General features: G+C 39.1%; 2 protein-coding genes across 6 annotated transcripts; both read right to left on the bottom strand.

Annotated features, from left to right (window-relative positions):
• Window positions 1–380: 380 nt before the first annotated feature.
• LOC112055323 (zinc finger protein 93) lies at window positions 381–7,728 on the bottom strand. The gene is made up of 9 exons (XM_052890036.1): window positions 7,705–7,728; window positions 7,437–7,595; window positions 7,169–7,270; window positions 6,901–7,059; window positions 5,101–5,201; window positions 3,878–3,962; window positions 3,067–3,207; window positions 2,314–2,508; window positions 381–826 (listed from the first exon to the last, which is right to left on the bottom strand). The coding sequence occupies exons 1-9, from the start codon at window positions 7,726–7,728 to the stop codon at window positions 626–628; spliced, it is 1,167 nt and encodes a 388-aa protein (XP_052745996.1). The 3' UTR covers window positions 381–625.
• Window positions 7,624–22,730, bottom strand: LOC112056774 (myoneurin). Of its 5 annotated transcripts, XM_052890310.1 has the most exons (11): window positions 22,331–22,720; window positions 21,006–21,180; window positions 19,161–19,259; window positions 17,500–17,592; window positions 16,096–16,230; window positions 13,867–13,995; window positions 12,388–13,294; window positions 11,975–12,156; window positions 10,188–10,318; window positions 8,843–8,917; window positions 7,638–7,977 (listed from the first exon to the last, which is right to left on the bottom strand). In XM_052890310.1, exons 1-11 carry the CDS (start codon window positions 22,402–22,404, stop codon window positions 7,809–7,811), a joined length of 2,169 nt encoding a protein of 722 aa, XP_052746270.1. In that variant the 5' UTR covers window positions 22,405–22,720; the 3' UTR covers window positions 7,638–7,808. The 5 variants fall into 5 exon arrangements, 4 of the variants coding, with proteins under 4 accessions (XP_052746273.1, XP_052746272.1, XP_052746271.1 ...); XM_052890312.1 differs by lacking the exon at window positions 16,096–16,230 and having other exon boundaries at window positions 7,632–7,977; window positions 22,331–22,724; XM_052890311.1 differs by lacking the exon at window positions 19,161–19,259 and having other exon boundaries at window positions 7,635–7,977; window positions 22,331–22,722.
• Window positions 22,731–23,202: the final 472 nt, after the last annotated feature.

Raw genomic sequence — 23,202 nt, 5'->3', positions numbered from 1 at the left:
ACGAACAGCTGTACATTTTACTAAACATTCTTATCTAGATATTAACATTAGGCCAGTAAAATTTTCACAGTAATATAGACAAATTACTACAAAGGTACATACAATAATCCGCATCGGCTAGATATAATTATGTTCGAGTTCACTGATTTTCGTTTAAAACTAATCAACTGTTTAAAAAATTAATTAAACAAATAAAAAAACCCGACTGCACAAAGTATAAAAAAAACTGAAAAGAAAAAAAACAAGCTCAGTCCAGAAGTGTAAAAAGCAATTAGAAAACAGTTGTCTTGTTATTTTTTTTTTAGTTTCACTTATCTAAGAACACTTGGGTTATTGAGACAAATCTAACGATATCCTAATTACGTAAATCCGTTCAGTGGTTCAGAAGATATGAGGTAATAAAGAATATGACATACATACATACAAAATACGCGCGAAAAACATAACCCTTCTTGCATTCGGGTAATAAGTTAAACGCGGTTAAGTCCAAATTTCCTATTCACCACAGCCCTTATGAAAATCGGGTGGTTATCAAAGCTAGGGGTAATTGAGGGAGACAATAAAATATTATTTCAGAAATGCAAAAAATACCCTTTTATTAACCTATTTACAATCTTACTAAATCTTACGACTCTTCTGATTCTCTTGTACGCAGTTTGTCTTTGACACGTGTCTGTGTCTTGGGTCTGGATCTCGGAGCGCGGACCCTCTTCGGACGCGGCACGTTATTGTGGATATGCATCACATGCTCGTCCCTCCCCTGAGTAGTGGTGAAGCTTTTGTCACAAATATAGCACTTGTAGTATATTCTCGTGTCTTTGTGGGACTGTGGAATTAAACGAATGCGTTATAAGTACCAGTTTACTGACTTTCGTTTACATAACCCTGGGTTATGTAAACGCCGTTTAAACGAAAGTCAGTGAACTGATACACGTCCAAGTGGCGACGAGGATCATCTCCTATGTCGCTACTTGTAAGGTCCATTTTCCTTACTGTTATAGCAGTAATTTCCTGTCTCAGCACTACACTATTATACACTATAATAGCCAGCGGCACACGTCCGCCTTCTCTCGATGCCAGAGACAGACTGCCCGCTTTCTCCCACTACCGGCGTATATATACACAAACACTACATCTATTTATTAATTAAGGAAAACTTTTACTTAAAACGTTCGCTGCGGCACGAGGTTTTTTGACCTGATACAAAAACGATGTGGTGCGGTACGGGGTCCATCGACCTCGTAACTCTTGAAGAAGCTAGACGTACGTGGTCAATTGACCTTGTGCCGCAGCGAACGTGTTAATATTAAACTTATCTAGATATTAATATTAGGCCAGTAAAGTTTTTAAAGTATCTTATCTATCTCTGGTGTTATGTTGATAACGTGTTTTATAAGGCTCAAGTCAAGAGCGGGCGATGGAGCGATCTATGCTTGGGATTTCTCTGCGTGATCGAATCGGAAATCAGGAGATCCGCAGACGAACCAAAGTCACTGACATAGCTCAGCGAGTCACGAAGCTGAAGTGGCAATGAGCGGGCTATAAAGTTCGAAGAGCCGATGGACGTTGGGGTTCCAAAGTAGACCTTCTGGAATGGCGACCCCGCACCGGTTGGTTGGTGCGCACTGTTGGTCGATCGGTTGGTGATGGTTTCGACGGCCTCCGTGGCGCAGTGGTATGCGCGGTGGATTTACAAAACGGAGGTCCCGAGTTCGATCCCCTGGCTGGGCCGATTGAGATTTTCTTAATTGGTCCAGGTCTGGCTGGTGGGAGGCTTCGGCCGTGGCTAATTCCACCCTACCGACAAAGACGTACCGCCAAGCGATTTAGTGTTCCGATACGATGTCGTGTAGAAACCGAAAAGAGGTGTGGATTTTCATCCTCCTCCTAACAAGTTAGCCCGCTTCCATCTTAGACTGCATCATCACTTACCATCAGGTGAGATTGTAGTCAAGGGCCAACTTGTAAAGAATAAAAAAAAAGAAAAAAAAAATCCCCACTAGATGGAGCGAGGACATCAAACGGGTTGCAGGGAGCCGCTGGATGTTGGTGGCTCAAGACCGTTTGTGTTTGGAAGTCCATGCAAGAGACCTATGTCCAGCAGTGGACGTCCATCAGCTGATAATGATGTGCTGAGCGTTTGATCAGCTGAAAATCAGCGCCGAGCATTGCTTTTTTTGCGATGAACGGCTAACGCTGAGCTGTAAACCTTTTCTGTTTGGTGTCACAGACAGTCATGTAATATCTAAGATAGGATGTACTGTTTGTGACACTAAAACTGAATAAACATATTTTCTTTCTTTCTATACTCACAAGCATGTGTCTCCGCAAGTTGCACGCCAAGGACATATTCTTCCCGCAGACGGTGCACTCGTGGCGCGGTCGCGACTCGCTGTGTATCTCTGTATGTTTGACTAAGGTGTATTTGTTGTCAAATCTCTTGTCGCACACGTCGCATTTAAACAATTTTTCCTTATGCACGTGGCACGGCGAGTGGTAGCGGGGACTCTGCATATTAATAAAAATATTTTAGAAATAGATCTATTTTGCCACTCAAAAAACTGCAAAATGAATACCAAATCACAGATGCCAAGATTTAATCAGGAGAAAAGCGAAAGGTTAAAAGAGACACTGTATGTAGTGATAAATTCAACGGCATAAAGACGCAAATAAAGGATGTTGAAGATACAGTTGAAAGAGATATTAGAACTTGCATACGGGATTGGTACATAAATGTCATGTCTATTACCACCGCCAAAGAAGCAGAGGATTCAAATATAATTTTACTCGTAGCAAAGGATTTAACACCAGAAATGAATCCTAGAAAATACCGGCAACACCTTCCAGGACTGCTCGCATACTACGCTCGTCCTATTGGCGTTAACGGAATCATGAGCGAAAGAATTCGGACCGTAGCGAGGGATTCAACACTGCACATGTTGTCTGGATGGTACATGTAGTGCAAAACAAAGTATGCCGCTGATAATGCACGAACGAAGCGAGGGATTCAAAATAGAATCCTGTCCGTAGCGAGGGATTCAACACTGGAAAATTTATGTATCTCACCGGCATCATCTTCCCGCACAGCTCGCACATGTGTCTCATCTTCAATACGTTGACGGAGGTGTATTTGGTGCGGTTCTTGCCCGGGTGATGCTTCCGAAAGTGCCATACGTAGTTGCGAGCGCCGACCAGCTGCATGCCGCACTGAAATAAGACACGAGATGTGCATACCAAGATGATAGTGATGATGGCAGTTATTTAAATTGCATATAAATCAAGAGTATGCTAATAATAATAATTTCGACGGCCTCCGTGGCGCAGTGGTATGCGCGGTGGATTTACAAAACGGAGGTCCTGGGTTCGATCCCCGGCTGGGCAGATTGAGATTTTCTTAATTTGTCCAGGTCTGGCTGGTGGGAGGCTTCGGCCGTGGCTAGTTACCACCCTACCGGCAAAGACGTACCGCCAAGCGATTTAGCGTTCCGGTACGATGTCGTGTAGAAACCGAAAAGGGGTGTGGATTTTCATCCTTCTCCTAACAAGTTAGCCCGCTTCCATCTTAGACTGCATCATAACTCACCATCAGGTGAGATTGTTGTAAAGGGCTAACTTGTAAAGAATAAAAAAAAAAGATCAATTTTGTAAAAGTAAAATATATAGCAGATACCCATCTGCGATCATCACTTTCAGAGGTGAGCGCAGAAGCATCGCCTGATGGGGCCCGAAGGCAGAAGCAGAGTAGATGGGCGGAATGACTCTCTAAGGGCGTCTCCTCTGAGACTCGGACCTCGGCTTAGAAGGCCGTTCCTCGAGATCCTGAACTAAAAAGTCTACGTCCGGGTGACGTCAGACATCGGTAACCTCGTTAACGCACCTGTTCGCAGTCGACCACCTTCGGGGTCCTTTGCTTGATAGTTTCAATGTAAAATTTCCTCTGCGGACAGTTCCGTTTCAGCTTCCTGCAAATACATAACTATACTATCATATCAGTTTTTATAATTAAACTAGCTGACCGCGCGCGGTTTCACCCGCGCGGTTCTTGTTCCCTTAGGAATGCGGGGATAAAATATAGCCTATAGCCTTCCTCGATAAATGGGCTATCTAACACTTAAAGAATTTTTCAAATCAGACCAGTAGTTCCTGAGATTAGCGCGTTCAATCAAACAAACAAACAAACAAACTCTTCAGCTTTATTATATTAGTATAGAAGTATAGATAAACTGACGGATAATGGTTGTTTCTACTCGTAATTCTGATTTTACGATGAATGATAATCGTCGATTAACTATGGGCCTCATAAGAAGGCTCAGAGTCACACAGCGGGTCTATGGAACGAGCTATGCTCGGAGTATCTTTGCGTGATGGAATCAGAAATGAGGGGATCCGAAGAACCAAAGTCACCGAAATAGCTCAACGAGTTGCGAAGCTGAAGTGGCAATGGGCGGGGCACATAGTTCGAAGAGCCGATGGACGTTGGGGTCCCAAAGTGCTGGAATGGCGACCCCGCACTAGTAAGTGCAGTGTTGGTCGACTCCCCACCAGGCGATCGCAGACATTTTTTTTATTTTGTTATTTTTTTATTTGGACACCAACAGATTACAATTAAATACAAATACACATATTAACGAGAACTAAATTAATAGAGGTATAATTGTAAATCTACTTATAGGTAGTCACAACGTGCTTATTTTAACTATTAATAATTTAACAAATTAAAGAAATAACAAAACCAAGGAAAAACACAAATAACAGAAAAGGAAAAGAGACTTAGAATAATTTTTTTTTAGAACACACAGAAATAAAAATAATATTTCAAAAACTAAAAATGGAGAAACTAACATTAATGTGATGTTATAAAACCGAGTAAAGTGATAAAAATTAGTTTGTAATTTTCTTTTTAAATTTCGTATTACTGTCACTTATCAATAACCTTAAATATATTATTGACATTCGCTGACTTTCGCTGGATACAAGCGGCTCAGGACCGTGATGTTTGGAAGTCCCTACAAAAAGCCTAGGTCCTGCAGTGGACGTCCATCGGCTGATATGATGATGATGATGATGAGTATCAGGTCTGCAAATGAATTATTGACTCACTCGGCTGGCGCGTGTTTGGGAGACACCTTCATGTGCTGCTCATACGCGGCGGAGGACGCGAAGCGAATGTTGCACTCCTCGCACTGCGGCCCGTCCAGCGACTGCAATATACATCTACCCTCATATCATATACATCTACCCTCATATCATATACATCTACCCTCATATCAAATACCACCATTGGTTATTAGTTAACAATTAGTTTGGCGCTCAGTACATAAAGTAACATTGTGACGTCACAAAATGGACGACAGCATTATTGACGTTTGAAAAATTTGAAAAACATTATTTTTAAATGAAGTTTTATAAATAAATAAATGAAATAAAAAAAATAATAAAGCCATTTATTTCTTACAGAAGTACTAGTTTACAAGGTTTGGTTAAGTTGAGTTTAGCTTAATTGTGTTAGTATCAAAAAGTAGATGATTATTGTTTAATATTTAAGTGCTTTTAAGTTTTTTATATTGCAACTATTCTGTAGGAACCCCTCTGCGGGTAAAGGCCTCCTCAAAATTGTTCCAGTTTTCTCCGGATTGCGCTATTTGTATACAGTTTTATAAATCCTTAACTTTTATTAATTAATATCGATATATTTCGGTATAACACGAAATTAATATTGTTTATATTATGATATGAGTCATATAATTTGATATGAGTCAACTACCCTATTATAGAAGGTAAAACTGTAAATGATTTTAAAAACCCAGCTATTTCATAGATTTCTGTTATCTTTTAAAATAATAATTGTAACATAATTTTATTCCATTTATATAATTAGGTCTCACGACATTTTTACAATCATACTTTTATTAGCTCCACCTGTAACTAACTGTGTATGTAAGAGAATCTTGGAGTCTTAATTTGATTCGGAGTTCGAATAGCATGAAATTTTGCACACGCTCTGAATTCTGATGACTATGCTGTAGTGTTTGTGTAAATAGAATTTTTAATTTTTTTAATTAAAAATTAAATAGATACTACAATACTACATACACTATCTCATGTACATTGGTAGTGGGGGCAATGAGTCAGTCTGTCACCGGCTTTCGACCTGAGTGGTCGTGAGCGGTCTGCCTGCCTTACCAGTGTAGAGATGAGTCAGTGTTTAGCTTCTCTTATAGTAAGGACGAGGGTCCTTACACTAGCTAAGAAACGTCATTACAAATCCAATATGGCGGCCTCCTCAAGATGGCGGAATGGCTGTTGGAAATCCACCCCCATGATATGGGTATCAAATTAAAGAATTTGCTGTCAGGAATACGAAAATTAGTTAGTAACTATTAAATTAATTTCACCCTACTCAGATGGAATGGTAATCTTTTCATGCGTGCAGCCGGTGATCATCGATATCCATACTTATATTATAAATGTGATAGCCGTGATATCCACTGGGCAGTGGATATGCATCTGCCTCCGATTCCGGAGGGTGTGGGTTCGAATCCGGTCCGGGGCATGCACCTCCAACTTTTCAGTTGTGTGCATTTTAAAAATTAAATATCACGTGTCTCAAACGGTGAAGGAAAACATCGTGAGGAAACCTGCATACCTGAGAATTTTCTTAATTCTCTGCGTGTGTGAAGTCTGCCAATCCGCATTGGGTTAGCGTGGTGGACTAATGGCCTAATCCCTCTCCTCTCCCCCTCATTGTGAGACGAGACTCGTGCAGTGAGCCGAATATGGGTTGATAATGATGATGATGATGAATAAAAGTACTGACCTCAGTAACAAATGAGAACCCGCACTGGTGGCACACGTGGTCTGAAGGGTGCTTTACGCGTTCGTGGTTCTCAAAGTACTGACCTCTGCATCGGCCGCGCGGTGCATCCTGCTCATGTGAAGGGACAGGCCGCGCTCACCGACAAATGAGAACCCGCACTGGTGGCACACGTGGTCTGAAGGGTGCTTAAAGCGTTCGTGGTTCTTAAAGTACTGACCTCTGTATCGGCCGCGCGGTGCATCCTGCTCATGTGAAGGGACAGCCCCCGTTCATCGACAAATGAGAACCCGCACTGGTGGCACACGTGGTCTGAAGGGTGCTTTATGCGTTCGTGGTTCTCAAAGTACTGACCTCAGTATCGGCCGCGCGGTGCATCCTGCTCATGTGAAGGGACAGGCCGCGCTCACCGACAAATGAGAACCCGCACTGGTGGCACACGTGGTCTGAAGGGTGCTTTACGCGTTCGTGGTTCTTAAAGTACTGACCTCAGTATCGGCCGCGCGGTGCATCCTGCTCATGTGAAGGGACAGGCCGCGCTCACCGACAAATGAGAACCCGCACTGGTGGCACACGTGGTCTGAAGGGTGCTTTACGCGTTCGTGGTTCTCAAAGTACTGACCTCTGCATCGGCCGCGCGGTGCATCCTGCTCATGTGAAGGGACAGGCCGCGCTCACCGACAAATGAGAACCCGCACTGGTGGCACACGTGGTCTGAAGGGTGCTTAAAGCGTTCGTGGTTCTTAAAGTACTGACCTCTGTATCGGCCGCGCGGTGCATCCTGCTCATGTGAAGGGACAGCCCCCGTTCATCGACAAATGAGAACCCGCACTGGTGGCACACGTGGTCTGAAGGGTGCTTTATGCGTTCGTGGTTCTCAAAGTACTGACCTCAGTATCGGCCGCGCGGTGCATCCTGCTCATGTGAAGGGACAGGCCGCGCTCACCGACAAATGAGAACCCGCACTGGTGGCACACGTGGTCTGAAGGGTGCTTTATGCGTTCGTGGTTCTCAAAGTACTGACCTCAGTATCGGCCGCGCGGTGCATCCTGCTCATGTGAAGGGACAGGCCGCGCTCACCGACAAATGAGAACCCGCACTGGTGGCACACGTGGTCTGAAGGGTGCTTTACGCGTACGTGGTTCTTAAAAGTCGTCAGCTTTCTATAGTTTGTAACAAGAATATCGTATTTATTAGTATGAAAATGTCATCGTTAAAATGAGCTTAGCTGTGTGCTTTGTGGTAGTTTTCAATGTTATCATACTGTGACGATCGCGTAACCGTAAACGCGAATTTCTAAGGAATTGAGACAGCGCCATCTGGTCATCATCATCCTACTTCCTACTAACATTATAAACGCGAAAGTTTGTATGGATGTTTGGATGTTTGTTACTCTTTAACGCCGCTACTACTGAAGCGATTTGGCTGAAATTTAGAATGGAAATAGATTTTACTCTGGATTAACACATAGACTACTTTTTATTCCGGAAAAATCCATGGTTCCCGAAGGATTTGTGAAAAACTAAATTCCACGCGAACGAAATCGCGGGTGTCCGCTAGTAAATAAATAGTAAGAGGTCAATGTGACGGTTACGCGATAGTCACAGTATGCATACATTGAAAACATAGTCAGAGTATGAATACATTGAAAACATAGTCACAGTATGAATACATTGAAAACATAGTCACAGTATGAATACATTGAAAACATAGTCACAGTATGAATACATTGAAAACATAGTCACAGTATGAATACATTGAAAACATAGTCACAGTATGAATACATTGAAAACATAGTCACAGTATGAATACATTGAAAACATAGTCACAGTATGAATACATTGAAAACATAGTCACAGTATGAATACATTGAAAACATAGTCACAGTATGAATACATTGAAAACATAGTCACAGTGTGAATACATTGAAAACATAGTCACAGTATGAATACATTGAAAACATAGTCACAGTATGAATACATTGAAAACTGCCACTAGGCACACAGATCCTGTACTAAGCTTACTTACTGGAAGATTTTCCCGCAATGTGGACATTTGTACTGCTTGCCATCGTGCCAAAGCTCGTGGGTCAGAGCTGTGTTCCTGAAACAATGTCTTTGATTACACAAAACTCACAGATTAAAAAACAACTATTTATTTAAAGCAGATTTTTTTTACATGGCTCAAATAAAGAGGGCCAAAAGGAGATGGTCCATTTCAGATCTTGTACCCCGTATCATTAAAATTTAAAAAATACAAGGATCTTATTAAAATTTATCAAATTGAATAAATGTAACTAAATAAAAAGAAATAAACAAAATTAAAACCCAAGTTTTTGAGATGAATCAAGATGGCGTCCATAGAGCAAGTATGACATGACAATGGGGATGATGACTAAGTTTGAATATATTGATTTTTATGGCACTTTCGGCTAAATAAGGTCAATGTTAACTAATTTACACATAAAAAGCAAAGATTGTCTTGATATTTGCAAAATAAATGAGATTATAAGATTTCAAAATCTAATAAAAATCTTTTATCGTAATTAGATGAAAACTCATACAGTTTTAGCTTCCTTACATTAAATGTGTCATTTTTTAATATCTGAACTATAAACATAAACGCAGAAATAACAAAGATATTAGTAATTTTGTTTGAACGCCCATACAAATCTAACGATCAGCGAGCCAACGACGTCACTAACTCGTGCCATTTTGTATGCCCCATACCAATCCCTAAAATTCCTGTAGCTCCGAAAGTAATGATCGCAGATACCCTGTTACTTTTACAAAATTGCTTTACTATTAGCATACTCTTAATTTATATACAATTTAAAAAACTGTCATCATCCCTATTCGGCAGGGATGTAGACATTCCAAATACTAATTCAGAAACCAATACATTCTCGAGTCAGTACGACGCGAAGCGTCGCATTAGTTGTTTTCAATATTATTCAAGAAAAATGGCGTCTTATGTTTTGAATATTTTAAAAACTGTTCACAATAACTAAAAAATATAAAATGGAGTATTTTTTTATTGATTATTTATTTAAGTAATTGTTGTTATTAATCTTGAAATATAAAATTACGAAAAAAGTTTGCATATGCGGATGTCAAGAAGACGCGTGATGTTTTTAATGGGTTTCACCGGCTTCACTACGCAGCTTCTAAAGACTCATTCTGAATAATTCTTTATTCTGTGTGAAAACATCAATGAAACCTGCATACCAGAGAATTTTCTCAATTCTCTGCGTGTGTGAAGTCTGCCAATCCGCATTGGGCCAGCGTGGTGGACTATTGGCCTAACCCCTCTCATTCTGAGAGGAGACTCGAGCTCAGCAGTGAGCCGAATATGGGTTGATGATGATACTCACTTTTGGTTGGTGACGAAAGAGCACTTCAAGCATTTGTACCTGAATCTATGATTCGAATACATATGTTTGCCCAAAGTGTTTTTGTCCATCGTACGTATGCGACATATGCTGCATTCCAATTTTCCAAATTTCTACAAAAAAAAACATCATTTTTTTTTATTTACTACTGTTGGAAATAGTCTGAGACGGATATGACGTCAGATGGCGCGACTTGTTACCGTAAAGAGTGGGGAGTAAGAGAGGGGGAGCGATCGGTTGGCGGGAACGACTTGCGATATACGGCGGTCGGCTTCAGTGTGTCAACATTTCTTGTTGTGTTATTCTTTATGGGTTGAATGGGATAGGCGGGGAGGGTGACTTGAATTGAAAAGGGGAGTGTTAGTTAACTGTCAAAGGCGTATTTAACCCTACACACAACGTTCACAAGTGCGTGACTTCACTCAAGGTCATTCTCTGCCATTCTAGGGTCTTATTTTGGTTACAGTTTGATTTGTTAATTAAGTTGTCCTGACAAGTGTTGTGAATCATAACCTTTGTTCGACATTAGTTTTCCTTTTTTTTAATCCGCTTCTGAGTTTGCTACAAAAATATATAATTCCGTGATAAATATTAGATCAAACAAATCGAATCGAAAAACCCTAGAATGGCAGAGTGGAGTCACGCACTTGTGAACGTTGTGTGTAGAGTTAAAGGCACCTTTGACAGTTAACTAACACTCCCCTTTTCCACTCAAGTCACTCTCCCGCCTATCCCAAGTAACCCATAATTAATTACACAACAAGAAATGTGAACGGCTCAAACGTCACGAGCCGACCGTATGGTGAGCGTCCTTATATCGCAATTTGTTCCCGCCCGATCACTACCCCTCTCTAACTCCCTACTCTTTACGGAAACAAGTCGCGCCAACTAGCGTCGGCACGAGACAACACGAGATCGAGCGACGTCATATCCGCCCCAGAATACTATTTCCTTTAAAATACAATGGAATTTGCTTTTGTGATAAAGGCAAAAAGAAGGGTGTAATTAGTTTGACGTGTCTGTCTGTCTGTAGCACCATAGCTGCCGAACGAATGTACAGAATGTACCGAATTCGTATTATAAGTATAGATTATAGATGGCGCTAGTAGTACTCTATGCCACGCTAACGTTTGTTGTTACAAATGGTAAAGTAAAATCTCAAATTGCGAATAAATGTATAGAATTCGGCAAGATTTATTATAAGTTTCGATATAGATATACATATATAGATAGATATAGATAGATATAGATTTAACAATAACATATACAATGGAGATGATGACTAGGTTTGAATATATTGATTTTTATGATACATTCGGGTAAATAAGGTCAATGTTAACTATTTTATACATAAAAAGTAAAAAGATTCACTGGATATTGATGGCAAAATAAATAAGATTATAAAATTTAAAAACTAATAAATTTTTTTATCGTAATTATATGAAAATTCATACAGTTTTAGCTTCCTTACATTTTTCAATATATGAACTATAAACATAAACGCACAAATAACAAAGATATTAGTAATTTTGTTTGAACGCCCATACAAATCTAACGATCAGCGAGCCATCGACGTCACTAGTTCGTGCCTTTTTGTATGGAGCGTTTTTCAGGGATCCGCGGCAGTGCCGCAAATCTGACCCTTTAAATCCCTGTAGCTCCGAAAGTAATGATCGCAGATACCCTGTTACTTTTAGAAATTTGCTTTACTATTAGTATACTCTTGATTTATATACAATTAAAAAAACTGTCATCATCCCTATACTCACATCGGAATGCTTGTCCATGTGTATGTTGAAAGTTTCACTGTCCACGAAGCCTTTGTAACAAATAGTACATTTGTACTGACATATCCTATACTTCTTAGTATCTTTCCTTCTCTGAATCTCTTCTAACTGCTCCTCCTTACTCATCTCAGTCACTTCGAACATTTTCAAATTACATAATGGTGCTGGAACAAACAAATATTATAAAGCTGAAGTGTTTGTTTGTTTGTTTGATTGAACGCGCTAATCTCAGTAACTAATAGTCCGATTTGAAAAATTCTTTCATTATTAGATAGCCCATTTATCGAGGAAGGCTATATATTATCCCCGTATTCTTACGGGAACGGGAACCACGCGGGTGAAACCGCGCGGGGTCTACTAGTTTCTTATACATATGTTACGAAAGAGTTTCTCACCTGTTTGCTTTGCAGGACGCTCTAATCTCTCTTTTATTAATTTTGTAATATCTTTGAAATTAGCATAATTTGCAAAATCTTTTATCTTTTTACTGCAATTCCGATTTTTTGGTTCTATACTATCTGTTCTAACATCTTTCAAACCAGCATCATTTGCAAAATATTTTTTAATTGTTTTATTTTTACTGCAATTCCATTTTTTTGATTTAATACTTTCAGTTCTATCTTTTACAGCGTTTCTTAGATTTTTGGTATTGTCTACATTATTATTAAATGCTTTTTTTGTTCTAATTTGATTATTGATTTTGTATGAATTGACTGTTGGATGTCTATTCAATTGTGATCCATTTTTAAATATAATTTCATTTTTATTACTTCCATCTATTATGTTACTCTTATCTCTGTTTACAACTAGTGTTAAATTGCTTAAACTGACTTTATTATTATTAACTACATTTTTATTAACTTCAGTTCTTAAAACTTTACTTCTAGAATTATCCATATCGGCGTTACTTTTGACAAAATTAACATAATTATCACAATCATCAAATACATACATGCCATCATCATAAGGTAGTTCATCATAAGGCAGTTCATCATCATTTAGTTCAGTTTCATTTTTAACAGCTTCAGAAAGTTGTGTTAATGTGTTTTCATCATTTAAAACACTTTTTTTTAATTTGATCTCATAATTTAGATATTGATGATCAAAATCTAGTAATATGTCATTGTCCTCAGTTACATAAGTACCACAATCATCAAGTAAATCTATATTATCATCATTTTCGAAAATAAGCCCATCATTTAATTCCGTTTTAATAGTAAAATCATTAGCGAACACTGTTAATGGATCATCTAGATCATTTAAAATATTATTTGTTTCATTATCTTCAGTTTTTATGTCTATCTGTAGAAAAAGAAAAATATTGATAAGTGTATAACCTAAAAAATTCCTTGTCGGGCTCTTCCTGGACCAAGACGCGTTTGGAACCCCGGTAACTTTAATTTTAGGTTTTTGATTTTATTTATCACAAAACAGTTTTAACAGTATATAGCAGATAATAATTGGCAGATCCTCCATAGCTTACGAGGCTAACATCCAACCAGTCAAGAGAAATATAGACAAAATGTCGTCGAAGAATTCTACAACTGTCAAAGCAAAATTGACCAGTTTTTAAATAAATTGTTTACATGATAGTGCATAGTTTTATTATAAGAGGTCAATGGTTGATCTTAAATACCATGTAATTAATATACTTATATAAAAAAATTAAATATCACGTGTCTCAATCGGTGAAGGAAAACATCGTGAGGAAACCTGCATACCAGAGAATTATCTTAATTCTCTGCGTGTGTGAAGTCTGCCAATCCGCATTGGGGTGGCGTGGTGGACTATTGGCCTAACCCCTTTTATTCTGAGAGGAGACTCGAGCTCAGCAGTGAGGCCAATATGGGTTGATGATGATGATGATAACATACCTCTTGCACATGGTCATTGTTTTCTATCACACAAAGATCATAATGATTGGGATCAAAAGTTCTCTTCGTGATGTTTGACATAAGCCCATTATGTTTTCGGTTGATTGTCTTTATTTGCTGCAATGTTAGCTGAAATATATATATTACCACTACTTAAAATTAATAATTTCTTTCTAATGACATTTATTGATAACTAGCGGACCCGCTCAAGCTTCGCTTTGACTTATGTGCACTTCTTCCCTATTCTTACCCTACCCCTAACCTACTCCTACCCTACCCCTGCCCTACCTATACCCTTTTATACGTATGTAAATTATTTATCTTGGAAAAATCATAGACAACATAAAAGACATTTATGCATTCGATAACCTATAAACTAAAACTTAGAAATTGTTCTCGGAAATAGAAACTTTAATTTACACATTTTATTCTATAGATTAACGGATGCCTTTATGTCTTTTTATGTTGTCTATGATTTTCCAAGATAAATAATTTACATACGTATAAAAGGGCTGGGGCAGGGTAGGGGTAGGTTAGGGGTAGGGGAGGTGTAGGGTAGTATAGGGTAGGGAAAGGAAAGAAGTGCACATTAGTCAAAGCGAAGCTTGACCGGGTCCGCTAGTTAAATAAATAAATAAATATATCTATACTAATATTATAAAGCTGAAGATTTTGTTTGTTTGTTTATTTGTTTGATTGAACGCGCTAATCTCAGGAACTACTGATCCGATTAAAAAAATTCTTTCAGTGTTAGATAGCCCATTTATCGAGGAAGGCTATAGGCTATATTTTATCCCCGTTTTCCTACGGGAATGGGAACTACGCGGGTGAAACCACGTGGCGTCTACTAGTTATCTATATTTATCGCCTCAATAGCTCAAACAGTTAGAGCGGTTGCAATCACCGAGGGGTTGTGGTTCGATCCTCGCCCCGTAGGTCTATTGTCGTACCCACTCCTATAGTATGCGCATTATCATCTGAGTCGTCCGGTCATAAAAGTCAAAAAAGATAGGAATGTGCAGCGCGCCTACCTGCGCACCCTAATTATCGATAAACGGCTACCTGCGCACGTGCTAATGATGAGTCAATAATGATTTGGACGATTCTGATTGGTCGGTTTCTAATGTAATTGCATTGCGTATTTTTTTTGCTATAAATGTGTTTACTGCAATTAAATAAATACATTCATGTGTTACTCGTTGCGCACTATGGATACTAATATATAATAAATTTGGCAGAAGACGAAGATTCTGATGATGAAGACTCAGATGAAGATTAATTTTATTTAGTTAATAATTATATAATATGAAATATGTATTATATTAAATCAAATATTGTTAATTTTTTTAATTTTGTGAACAAGATACGATAATAAACTTTACTTATCGATAATATGTCTTTCATTGTTACACCCTTCACTAGACGGCTCCATAAGACCCATAAGTGCAAGCGAGATAGATATAGAGAAATGATTTATGGCCCTAAGACTCAGTTGTTAATGCTATTAGTATAATACAGTCTTTCCCGACTAGTCGGAGGGGAATGGGAATATTGGTCATATTGAAAAAAAAACGATGTGATAAATATTTAAAAAAAAAAAAATTGCGCCAACTAATACGTCACTGGCTCGCCACCGCCTTCAAAGTGATCAGAAGGTAACACATACGATGTTATATTTCGCTTTTTAGTTTATTTTTGTGATTTTGAAGTCGGTTCAATTTTTTTGTTATAAATAGATTTCATTTTTATAACATGTACTGTGTACTAACTGTAGCTGTCAAATTAAAAAAAAAACTCTTTCATCCCTTTCATCATTCAACGCAATGAAAGAGATAGCAGTATTTTCGGTTGCATCGCTATTGGTTAACATTTTGTCTATCAATAGATTATCTTAGCGCAGCTTAGGAGCGCAGTGATAGCCCAGTGGATATGACCTCTGCCTCCGATTCCGGAGGGTGTGGGTTCGAATCCGGTCCGGGGCATGCACCTCCAACTTTTCGGTTGTTTGCATTTTAAGAAATTAAATATCACGTGTCTCAATCGGTGAAGGAAAACATCGTGAGGAAACCTGCATACCAGAGAATTTTCTTAATTCTCTGCGTGTGTGAAGTCTGCCAATCCGCATTGGGCCAGCGTGGTGGACTATTGGCCTAACCCCTCTCATTCTGAGAGGAGACTCGAGCTCAGCAGTAAGCCGAATATCGGTTGATGACGATAGATATCTCTTACCATTTCACTCCTCTCTCCCAACTGTGCCAGCAAGTGGTAAGCCCTCAAGCTCTTGTCTCTGAATTTGGCACAGTTTGTAAGCCTCTGTGCACATTCTGTGCATAATTGTGGCACAAATCTCACCTCATCTTTGAGCTGAAATCACAATATTATAAAGGCGAAAGTTTGTGTGTATGTTTGTTCCTCCATAACGCTGCGGTTACTGAAGCGATTTCGCTGAAATTTGGAATGGTAATAGATTTCACTCTGGATTAACACATAGGCTACTTTTCATCTCGGAAAAATCCATGGTTCCCGCGGGATTTGTGAAAAACTGAATTCCACACGGACGAAGTTTTTTGACGTTAATAATAAGTTAGCCCGCTTCCATCTTAGGTTGCATCATCACAAAACCTCTCACCAGCCAGACCTGTACCAATAAAATAAATCTCAATCAGCCCAGCCGAAGATCGAACCCAGGACCTCCGTCTTGTAAGTCCACTTTTTTTTTTATTCTTTACAAGTTAACCCTTGACTACAATCTCACCTGATGGTAAGTGATGATGCAATCTAAGATGGAAGCGCGCTAACTTGTTAGGAGGAGCATGAAAATCCACACCCCTTTCGGTTTCTACACGACATCGTACCGGAACGCTAAATCGCTTGGCGGTGCGTCTTTGCCGGTAGGGTGGTAACTAGCCAAGGCCGAAGCCTCCCACCAGCCAGACCTGGACAAATTAACAAAATCTCAATCTGCCCAGCCGGGGATTGAACCCAGGACCTCCGTCTTGTAAATCCACCGCGCATACCACTGCGCCACGGAGGCCGTAAAGATACGATTAGATAAGAAATATCTCATGTAGTCCTTATACGAGACCAACGACATATCATAGGAAGAAAAATAGAAAAATGTAGACCAATAGCGGCGCAACCGGAAATATAGCTGCCTCTTTCATTGTATTGGGGCAAAAAAGGTGGGACTGGGAAGATTCTGTTACCGTCTTTATTTGTCTATTTCTCATTACGATTCATGTTATTGGTTGCTTGATAAGCCTACTGGTAAAAGACCTACAGTAGTAATTTCATTTTTTTCTATATATTTTTTTTTTGAATAATTAATTTATTTAATTTTATAATTTATTAATATAGATTATTATTTTTCATTGTAATTATTTAACAATTTAATCAATAGGACACCTTACGTAAATGTAATTTGTAGTTTTAAGTGTAGCTAGTTTAATTTTTAATTTTAATTGGATAACAAACAACAATGCTGTATATACCTTTAGATTTAGAAGATGGCTTCGTTTAGCACTAGAACTTTTTAAGTTTACCTATGTATAGATTATTATTATGTTTCTTGTATATAAATTAATAAATAATACAGTCAAGGTCCAACTTGTCGATGAATCAAAAAAATCTTACCTCAATTCCAGTCAAGATTTTGAAATCTGTATGTAAGTTATATTTGTCCAGTTTATACAGTTTACATTCTGTGTCGAGGCATATCATGCAGAACTGGAAAATATAAAATTATCTTATTATTATATGCTGGTCGCGAAGCTGAGGTGGCAATGGTATAGGCCAAATAGTTCAACAATGGACGTTGGGGTCCCAAGGTGCTGGAATGACGACCCCGCACAAGACAGCGCAGTGTTGATCGGCCCTCCACTAGGTGGAGCGAAGACATCAAGCGGGTTGCAGGGAGCCGCTGGATGCTGGCTCGAGACTGTTATGTTTGGAAGTCCATGCAAGAGGCCTATGTCCTGCAGTGGACGTCCATTGGCTGACAATGATGATGATGACTGGTCATTCATCACTCGAAAACTGCTTGATGTTTATTTATAAAATTTGGCAGGGAGGTAGTTTACATTAGGCATGTATCCGCTAAGAACGGATTTGGCAAAACGATTGGTCAATATGACCCTTTTGACGTCAAAAGAAAAGGATAATAATTTCGGCAGTCTATGTATGTATGTTAAATGTTTTTTTTGGTTTTCTATACTTTGCCCTTGACTACAATCTCACCTGATGGTAAGTTATGATGCAATCTAAGATGGAAGCGGGCTAACTTGTTAGGAGGAGGATGAAAATCCACACCCTTTTCGGCTTCTACACGTCATCGTATTGGAAAGGTAAATTGCTTGGCGGTAGAGTGGTAACTAGCCACAATCGAAGCCTTCCACCAGCCAGACCTGGAGTAACTCAGAAAACTTCAATCGAACCCAGGACCTCCGTTTGTAAAACCATCAAAATATAATTCATTAATCAAAATAAATCATTGTAATATTTACCGACACATCATGCGGGATAAAAGGGATAAGTGGACCAGGGATGTGACGAAGTGGTATCCTAGGATAGGAAAAAGGAAAAGAGGTCGCCCCTGCCAAAGATGAGAGGATGACCTCAGACAGACAGCAGGAGACACATGGAGAAGGAAAGCAAGAGGTAGAGAACTATGGAAGTGTTTGGAGGAGGCCTATGCCCGAGGGCAAGCTGAAGAAAAGAAGAAGTCAATGATATATTACAATAATATTATGTATATAAAATTCAGTAAATAAAGGCTTTTATTATTCATCATCATCATTGTCAGCCGATGGACGTCCACTGCTGGACATAGGCCTCTTGCATGGACTTCCAAACAAAACGGTCTCGAGCCGCCAGCATCCAGCGGCTCCCTGCAACCCGCTTGATGTCTTCGGTCCACCTAGTGGGGGGTCGACCAACACTGCGCTTTCCGGTGCGGGGTCGCCATTCCAGCACCTTGGGACCCCAACGGCCATCGGCTCTTCGAACTATGTGGCCTGCCCACTGCCACTTCAGCTTCGCGACTCGCTGAGCTATGTCAGTGACTTTAGTTTGTCTGCGGATCTCCTCATTTCTGATTCGATCACGCAGAGAAACCCCAAGCATAACACGCTCCATCGCCCGCTGAGTGACTTTGAGCCTTCTTATAAGGCCCATAGTTAGCGACCAAGTCTCGGATCCGTAAGTCATCACTGGCAACACGCACTGTTCGAAGACTTTCGTCTTCAGGCACTGAGGAAACTGGGGAGGTGCTTTTATTATTATTATATTATATTTACCAAACCAGACGCAGCTGCACAACTGGTAGACTTTTGTTGACTCTCCAATAAAACAATTTGTTTTAACAGAGAGTTTCTGCTCCCTGGTTTGCTTGATGGCTGCGAAAATTAAATAGTATGTAGAATATACAGGGTGCTTGGGTGTATTTCCCATAATTTTGGGTTTATATTCTTTACCTTTTATTTTAAAAATGCAAGAATAGATAAAGACGTGTGTTACATGGTTGGAATTATTTGAATTACTTTGTATGAAAACATAGAGAGTTTAATTTAATTTTTTACATGAGATACCATATGTACGCTTGAGATAATGAAAATCATAGAAGATTCATCATGTCCAGGTTGTGGCGAGGAGGAGACCAGCTATCACTTTATAGCTGAGTGTCCCATGTTCGCGCTGGTAAGATGGGAGTTACTAGGTAAGGATACATTAAATGAAGTAGACCTGACAGATCTCAGTATAGGGGATATTGTTAGGTTCACGAGGCTACAGGAAGATTTGAGGGGGGAACACTGTCGAGACACCAGTGAACCTGTGTCCGGTACCACGGGAATTGGGTGGAATGGTCTCTAATTAGGACTGATCACCCGTCTGGCCTCGTAAGACGTCCCCTCTATAAGTATATATATATGTACGCTTTAGCCTTCTAACATCTATTGGATGACTGAGAGCAGTAGCAAGTTTGTTTTCATGGGTGTTAATGCGATTCTCATAGCTCATTCATCTGAGTTCAACCTCTTCTTTTACTGTTTTTATGTCAAGTTACTCAAAGGCTTTGAGTCACGCAGCGACGAATGGAATGAGCTATGCTCATAGTATCTCTGCGTGATCGAATCAGAAATGAGGAGATCCGCAGAAGAACCAAAGTCACTGACATAGCTCAGCGAGTCGCAAAGCTGTAGTGGCAATGGCTGGGGCACTAAATTCGAAGAGCCGATGGACGTTGGGATCCCAAAGATTTGGAATGGCGTCCCGCACTAGTAAGCGCAGTGTTGGTCGACCCACCACCAGGTGGACTGACGATATCATGCGAGTCGCAGGGATTCGCTGGATGCAGGTGGCTTCATTATGTTTGGAAGTCCCTACAAAAGGCCTATGTCCTGCAGGGGATGTCCATCAGCTGACATGATGATGATGATGATGACGACTCATGTATAGTATAGTAGTACTCCGATATCTTAGTGAACCATGGAGCATTTGTGATGGTTTTTAAACACAAAAAATGTAAAAACTTATTAAGCTTTTGCATAGCTTCTATCGCGGGCCTTGAGCGCGGGGACCGAATCCAGAAATTCCGTAACGAAATAACCTCACGCTCCCCACGCGCGCCGGCATACCCCGTAGAGACGGTCCTCCCGATCTAACTACGCTAGAGGTCCTATATACACTGCAAAACGTTAAACACTTTGTTAGCGTGATGTAGAACTTTCGCTTATATCTTTTTAACTGTTAAACTTAAGTGAATTATTTAAATTGATTTATGTAGAGCTGCTTTCAGCACCTATTTTCTTTCTTTCTTTTGATACTTTGTATGTGAGTTCTATATTTTGATTCGAAGTATGGTCAAGAGACATAACAGCTTGGTGCCCAAGGCACCAGAAAAGAAACAGAGGAAGACAGCGTCGTAGATGGGAGGACGATGTCATAAAAATAGCAGGTGTCGCTTGGAATAGACTGGCAAATAACCGCTCAGTGTGGCGGGCTCTAGGGGAGGCCTATGCTGTAAAGCAAGACAATCTCAACACGCCGGTGTCAATCAAATAAATTTGTAAATAATTTTAAGATATTTGTGATTGTTTAATAAAGGCTATTATTATTATTATTATTATGTGAGTTCTACATACCAATAACAGAGAAGGCAGCACATCGTCTCTCAGTCTTACAACATTTAATGTTTTATTAAAATCCTTTTCTTCAAAATGAAGAGAGCAAATGAGAGCACGATTCGTATTGCGCTTGATGTTCTCTCTTCCAATTATATTTAGCCACTTCTTTTTTTTAATCTCATTTCTTGGAAATCTAAAGAGAACAGAAAAAATCATACAAATTTATCAATACGAATAAAACAAGAATGTAAGCTATTCATACTAGCGGACGCATGTAACACATGTAAACTTTCAACCCTTATTTTCACCCTTTAGGAATTTAAAAATTCTTGAATCACATTACATTTTGTGTTTCTTTTATGATTTATGGACAAATTTTTATAACTGCTTTCTATCAATCGGTGATCGAACTCGTTGTCGTTGATCAAACATCCTCAGGCTGAATGTAAACAATCGCTGTCACTCGCCAAGTTCTTTTAGCCTACAAGCCCTTGAAAAAAAATTACCTGTGAAATGAACCAATGTGAATAACGCTTAGAACACTGTTACTATATCAGAAAATAACTCTGAGCACTATGCCGTCACTTCTGAGCGGTACAGTGGTGAGTACGCAAGTAAATGGAATTTCTCAGGTACAAATGATGAATAATTGTACAGCTTTTGTTAGTGTTAAAGATGAAAAAAAATAAATGTCGAAAATCCTAGTGCCGTATTAAAATGGTGGTGCCGAAAGTCAGAACAAACATTTAATTGTCGACAATAGCAGAAGCAAAATAGGTCATTTATTACTGTACGGCATTTGTGCAATTTGTTTTGTACACTTATGCAAATACTTTACCCGTAAACGCTGTACATTTTTCCAGCGCAGGAGTCGTAAGATAAAAGTCACAAGCCTTACTCTTCACTCGTGCACTCACCTGTACCGCTCAGAAATGTCAGCATAGTGCTCAGACTTATTTTCTAATATAGTAACAGCCTTCTAAGCGTTATTCATGTTGCTTCATTTCACATGTAATTTTTGTTCAAGGGCTTGTCTACTTTGACCGACAATCGAAGAAGCGCCGGGCAGCGCGAGTGCCAACGGTATGGCATGCTAAGTATCGTGTTTACACTCTCGCGCTGAACTTCCCTGACCACTCGGGCTGAGTTAATATCAAGCTTATGATCCAATATTCATAAGTCTGCTGAGCAACGCAGATTGTGACCAACACTCGATGGCTTTTATCAGAAGTCAAGTCTGACCACACGTGAGCTCCTCAGATGGCGAATGGTTAGCTTAAGAACAATTTAAAGAAGCAAATCTTTAATCTACAACAAAAAATTAATGTTCATTGTTTACATACCGGTGGAATGTAAGATTTTTGAAATTATCACTTTTTCGTGCACCACATCCTACAATAGTACATGAAACAGGCATTGTTGATAGTTCCAAATAGTTTGTTTATCACGCAAATACAATTTAAATTTAATAAATTTGGCAAATCCTAGCGCAAAGTATAAATTAATCACAGAGTGTCACAGAAATTCACAGAATACATGTATTGACATGTATTGTATCTTCATTTGTCGTCTGTGTCATAGGTAACAGGTCAAAGGTGGAGTGGATGTAAACTTGTCCCATAAATATTAAGACATACTTTATATAAAAAAATTGTTCCATAAATATTAAGACATACTTTATAAGGTAATAGCTGACATCAAGGCCTACTAAAATAACGCGATCTATGTTAGTCGACATTTTACGGTTTTTAAGTTATATTGATTTTTCTACAAAAAATAAAAATAAATAAAACTATAACCTTAGAATTACGACTATGTATTTTCGGGACATTATGTATAACTTTAGTTCAGAGGGTAATTAAATAGATGGCGTTACTACGAACAGTATGACATAAAAAAAGCACAGTTAGCTCTGTCCTATTTATTATTGTCTAATCATGCCATGGCAACTTAGAAGAACGTGAAATCTTTATGAAGCAGCGCCATCTACATCCTAGATTTAAGATTCCAGGATAATAAATTCAATTACTTATGGTGTGTATGTATTATAATGTTTTTAGAGATTTAAACCCTGTAAGTATGGAAAAAAAAAACCAAAAAAAAATAATTATTTATCCTTTTAATTTTGACGCGTAATAGGAAGAATGTGTTTGTATTTTTGAAGCAAAGGGATTATTAAAGAAAGACAGTAACCGTACATTAATTTCAACGATGT

This window comes from Bicyclus anynana, chromosome 27 (genome assembly GCF_947172395.1).
Source record: "Bicyclus anynana chromosome 27, ilBicAnyn1.1, whole genome shotgun sequence".
Classification (NCBI taxonomy): Eukaryota; Metazoa; Arthropoda; class Insecta; order Lepidoptera; family Nymphalidae; genus Bicyclus; species Bicyclus anynana.
Note: the sequence above shows the minus strand (reverse complement) of the source record. Positions and strands in the feature narration are given on the sequence as shown.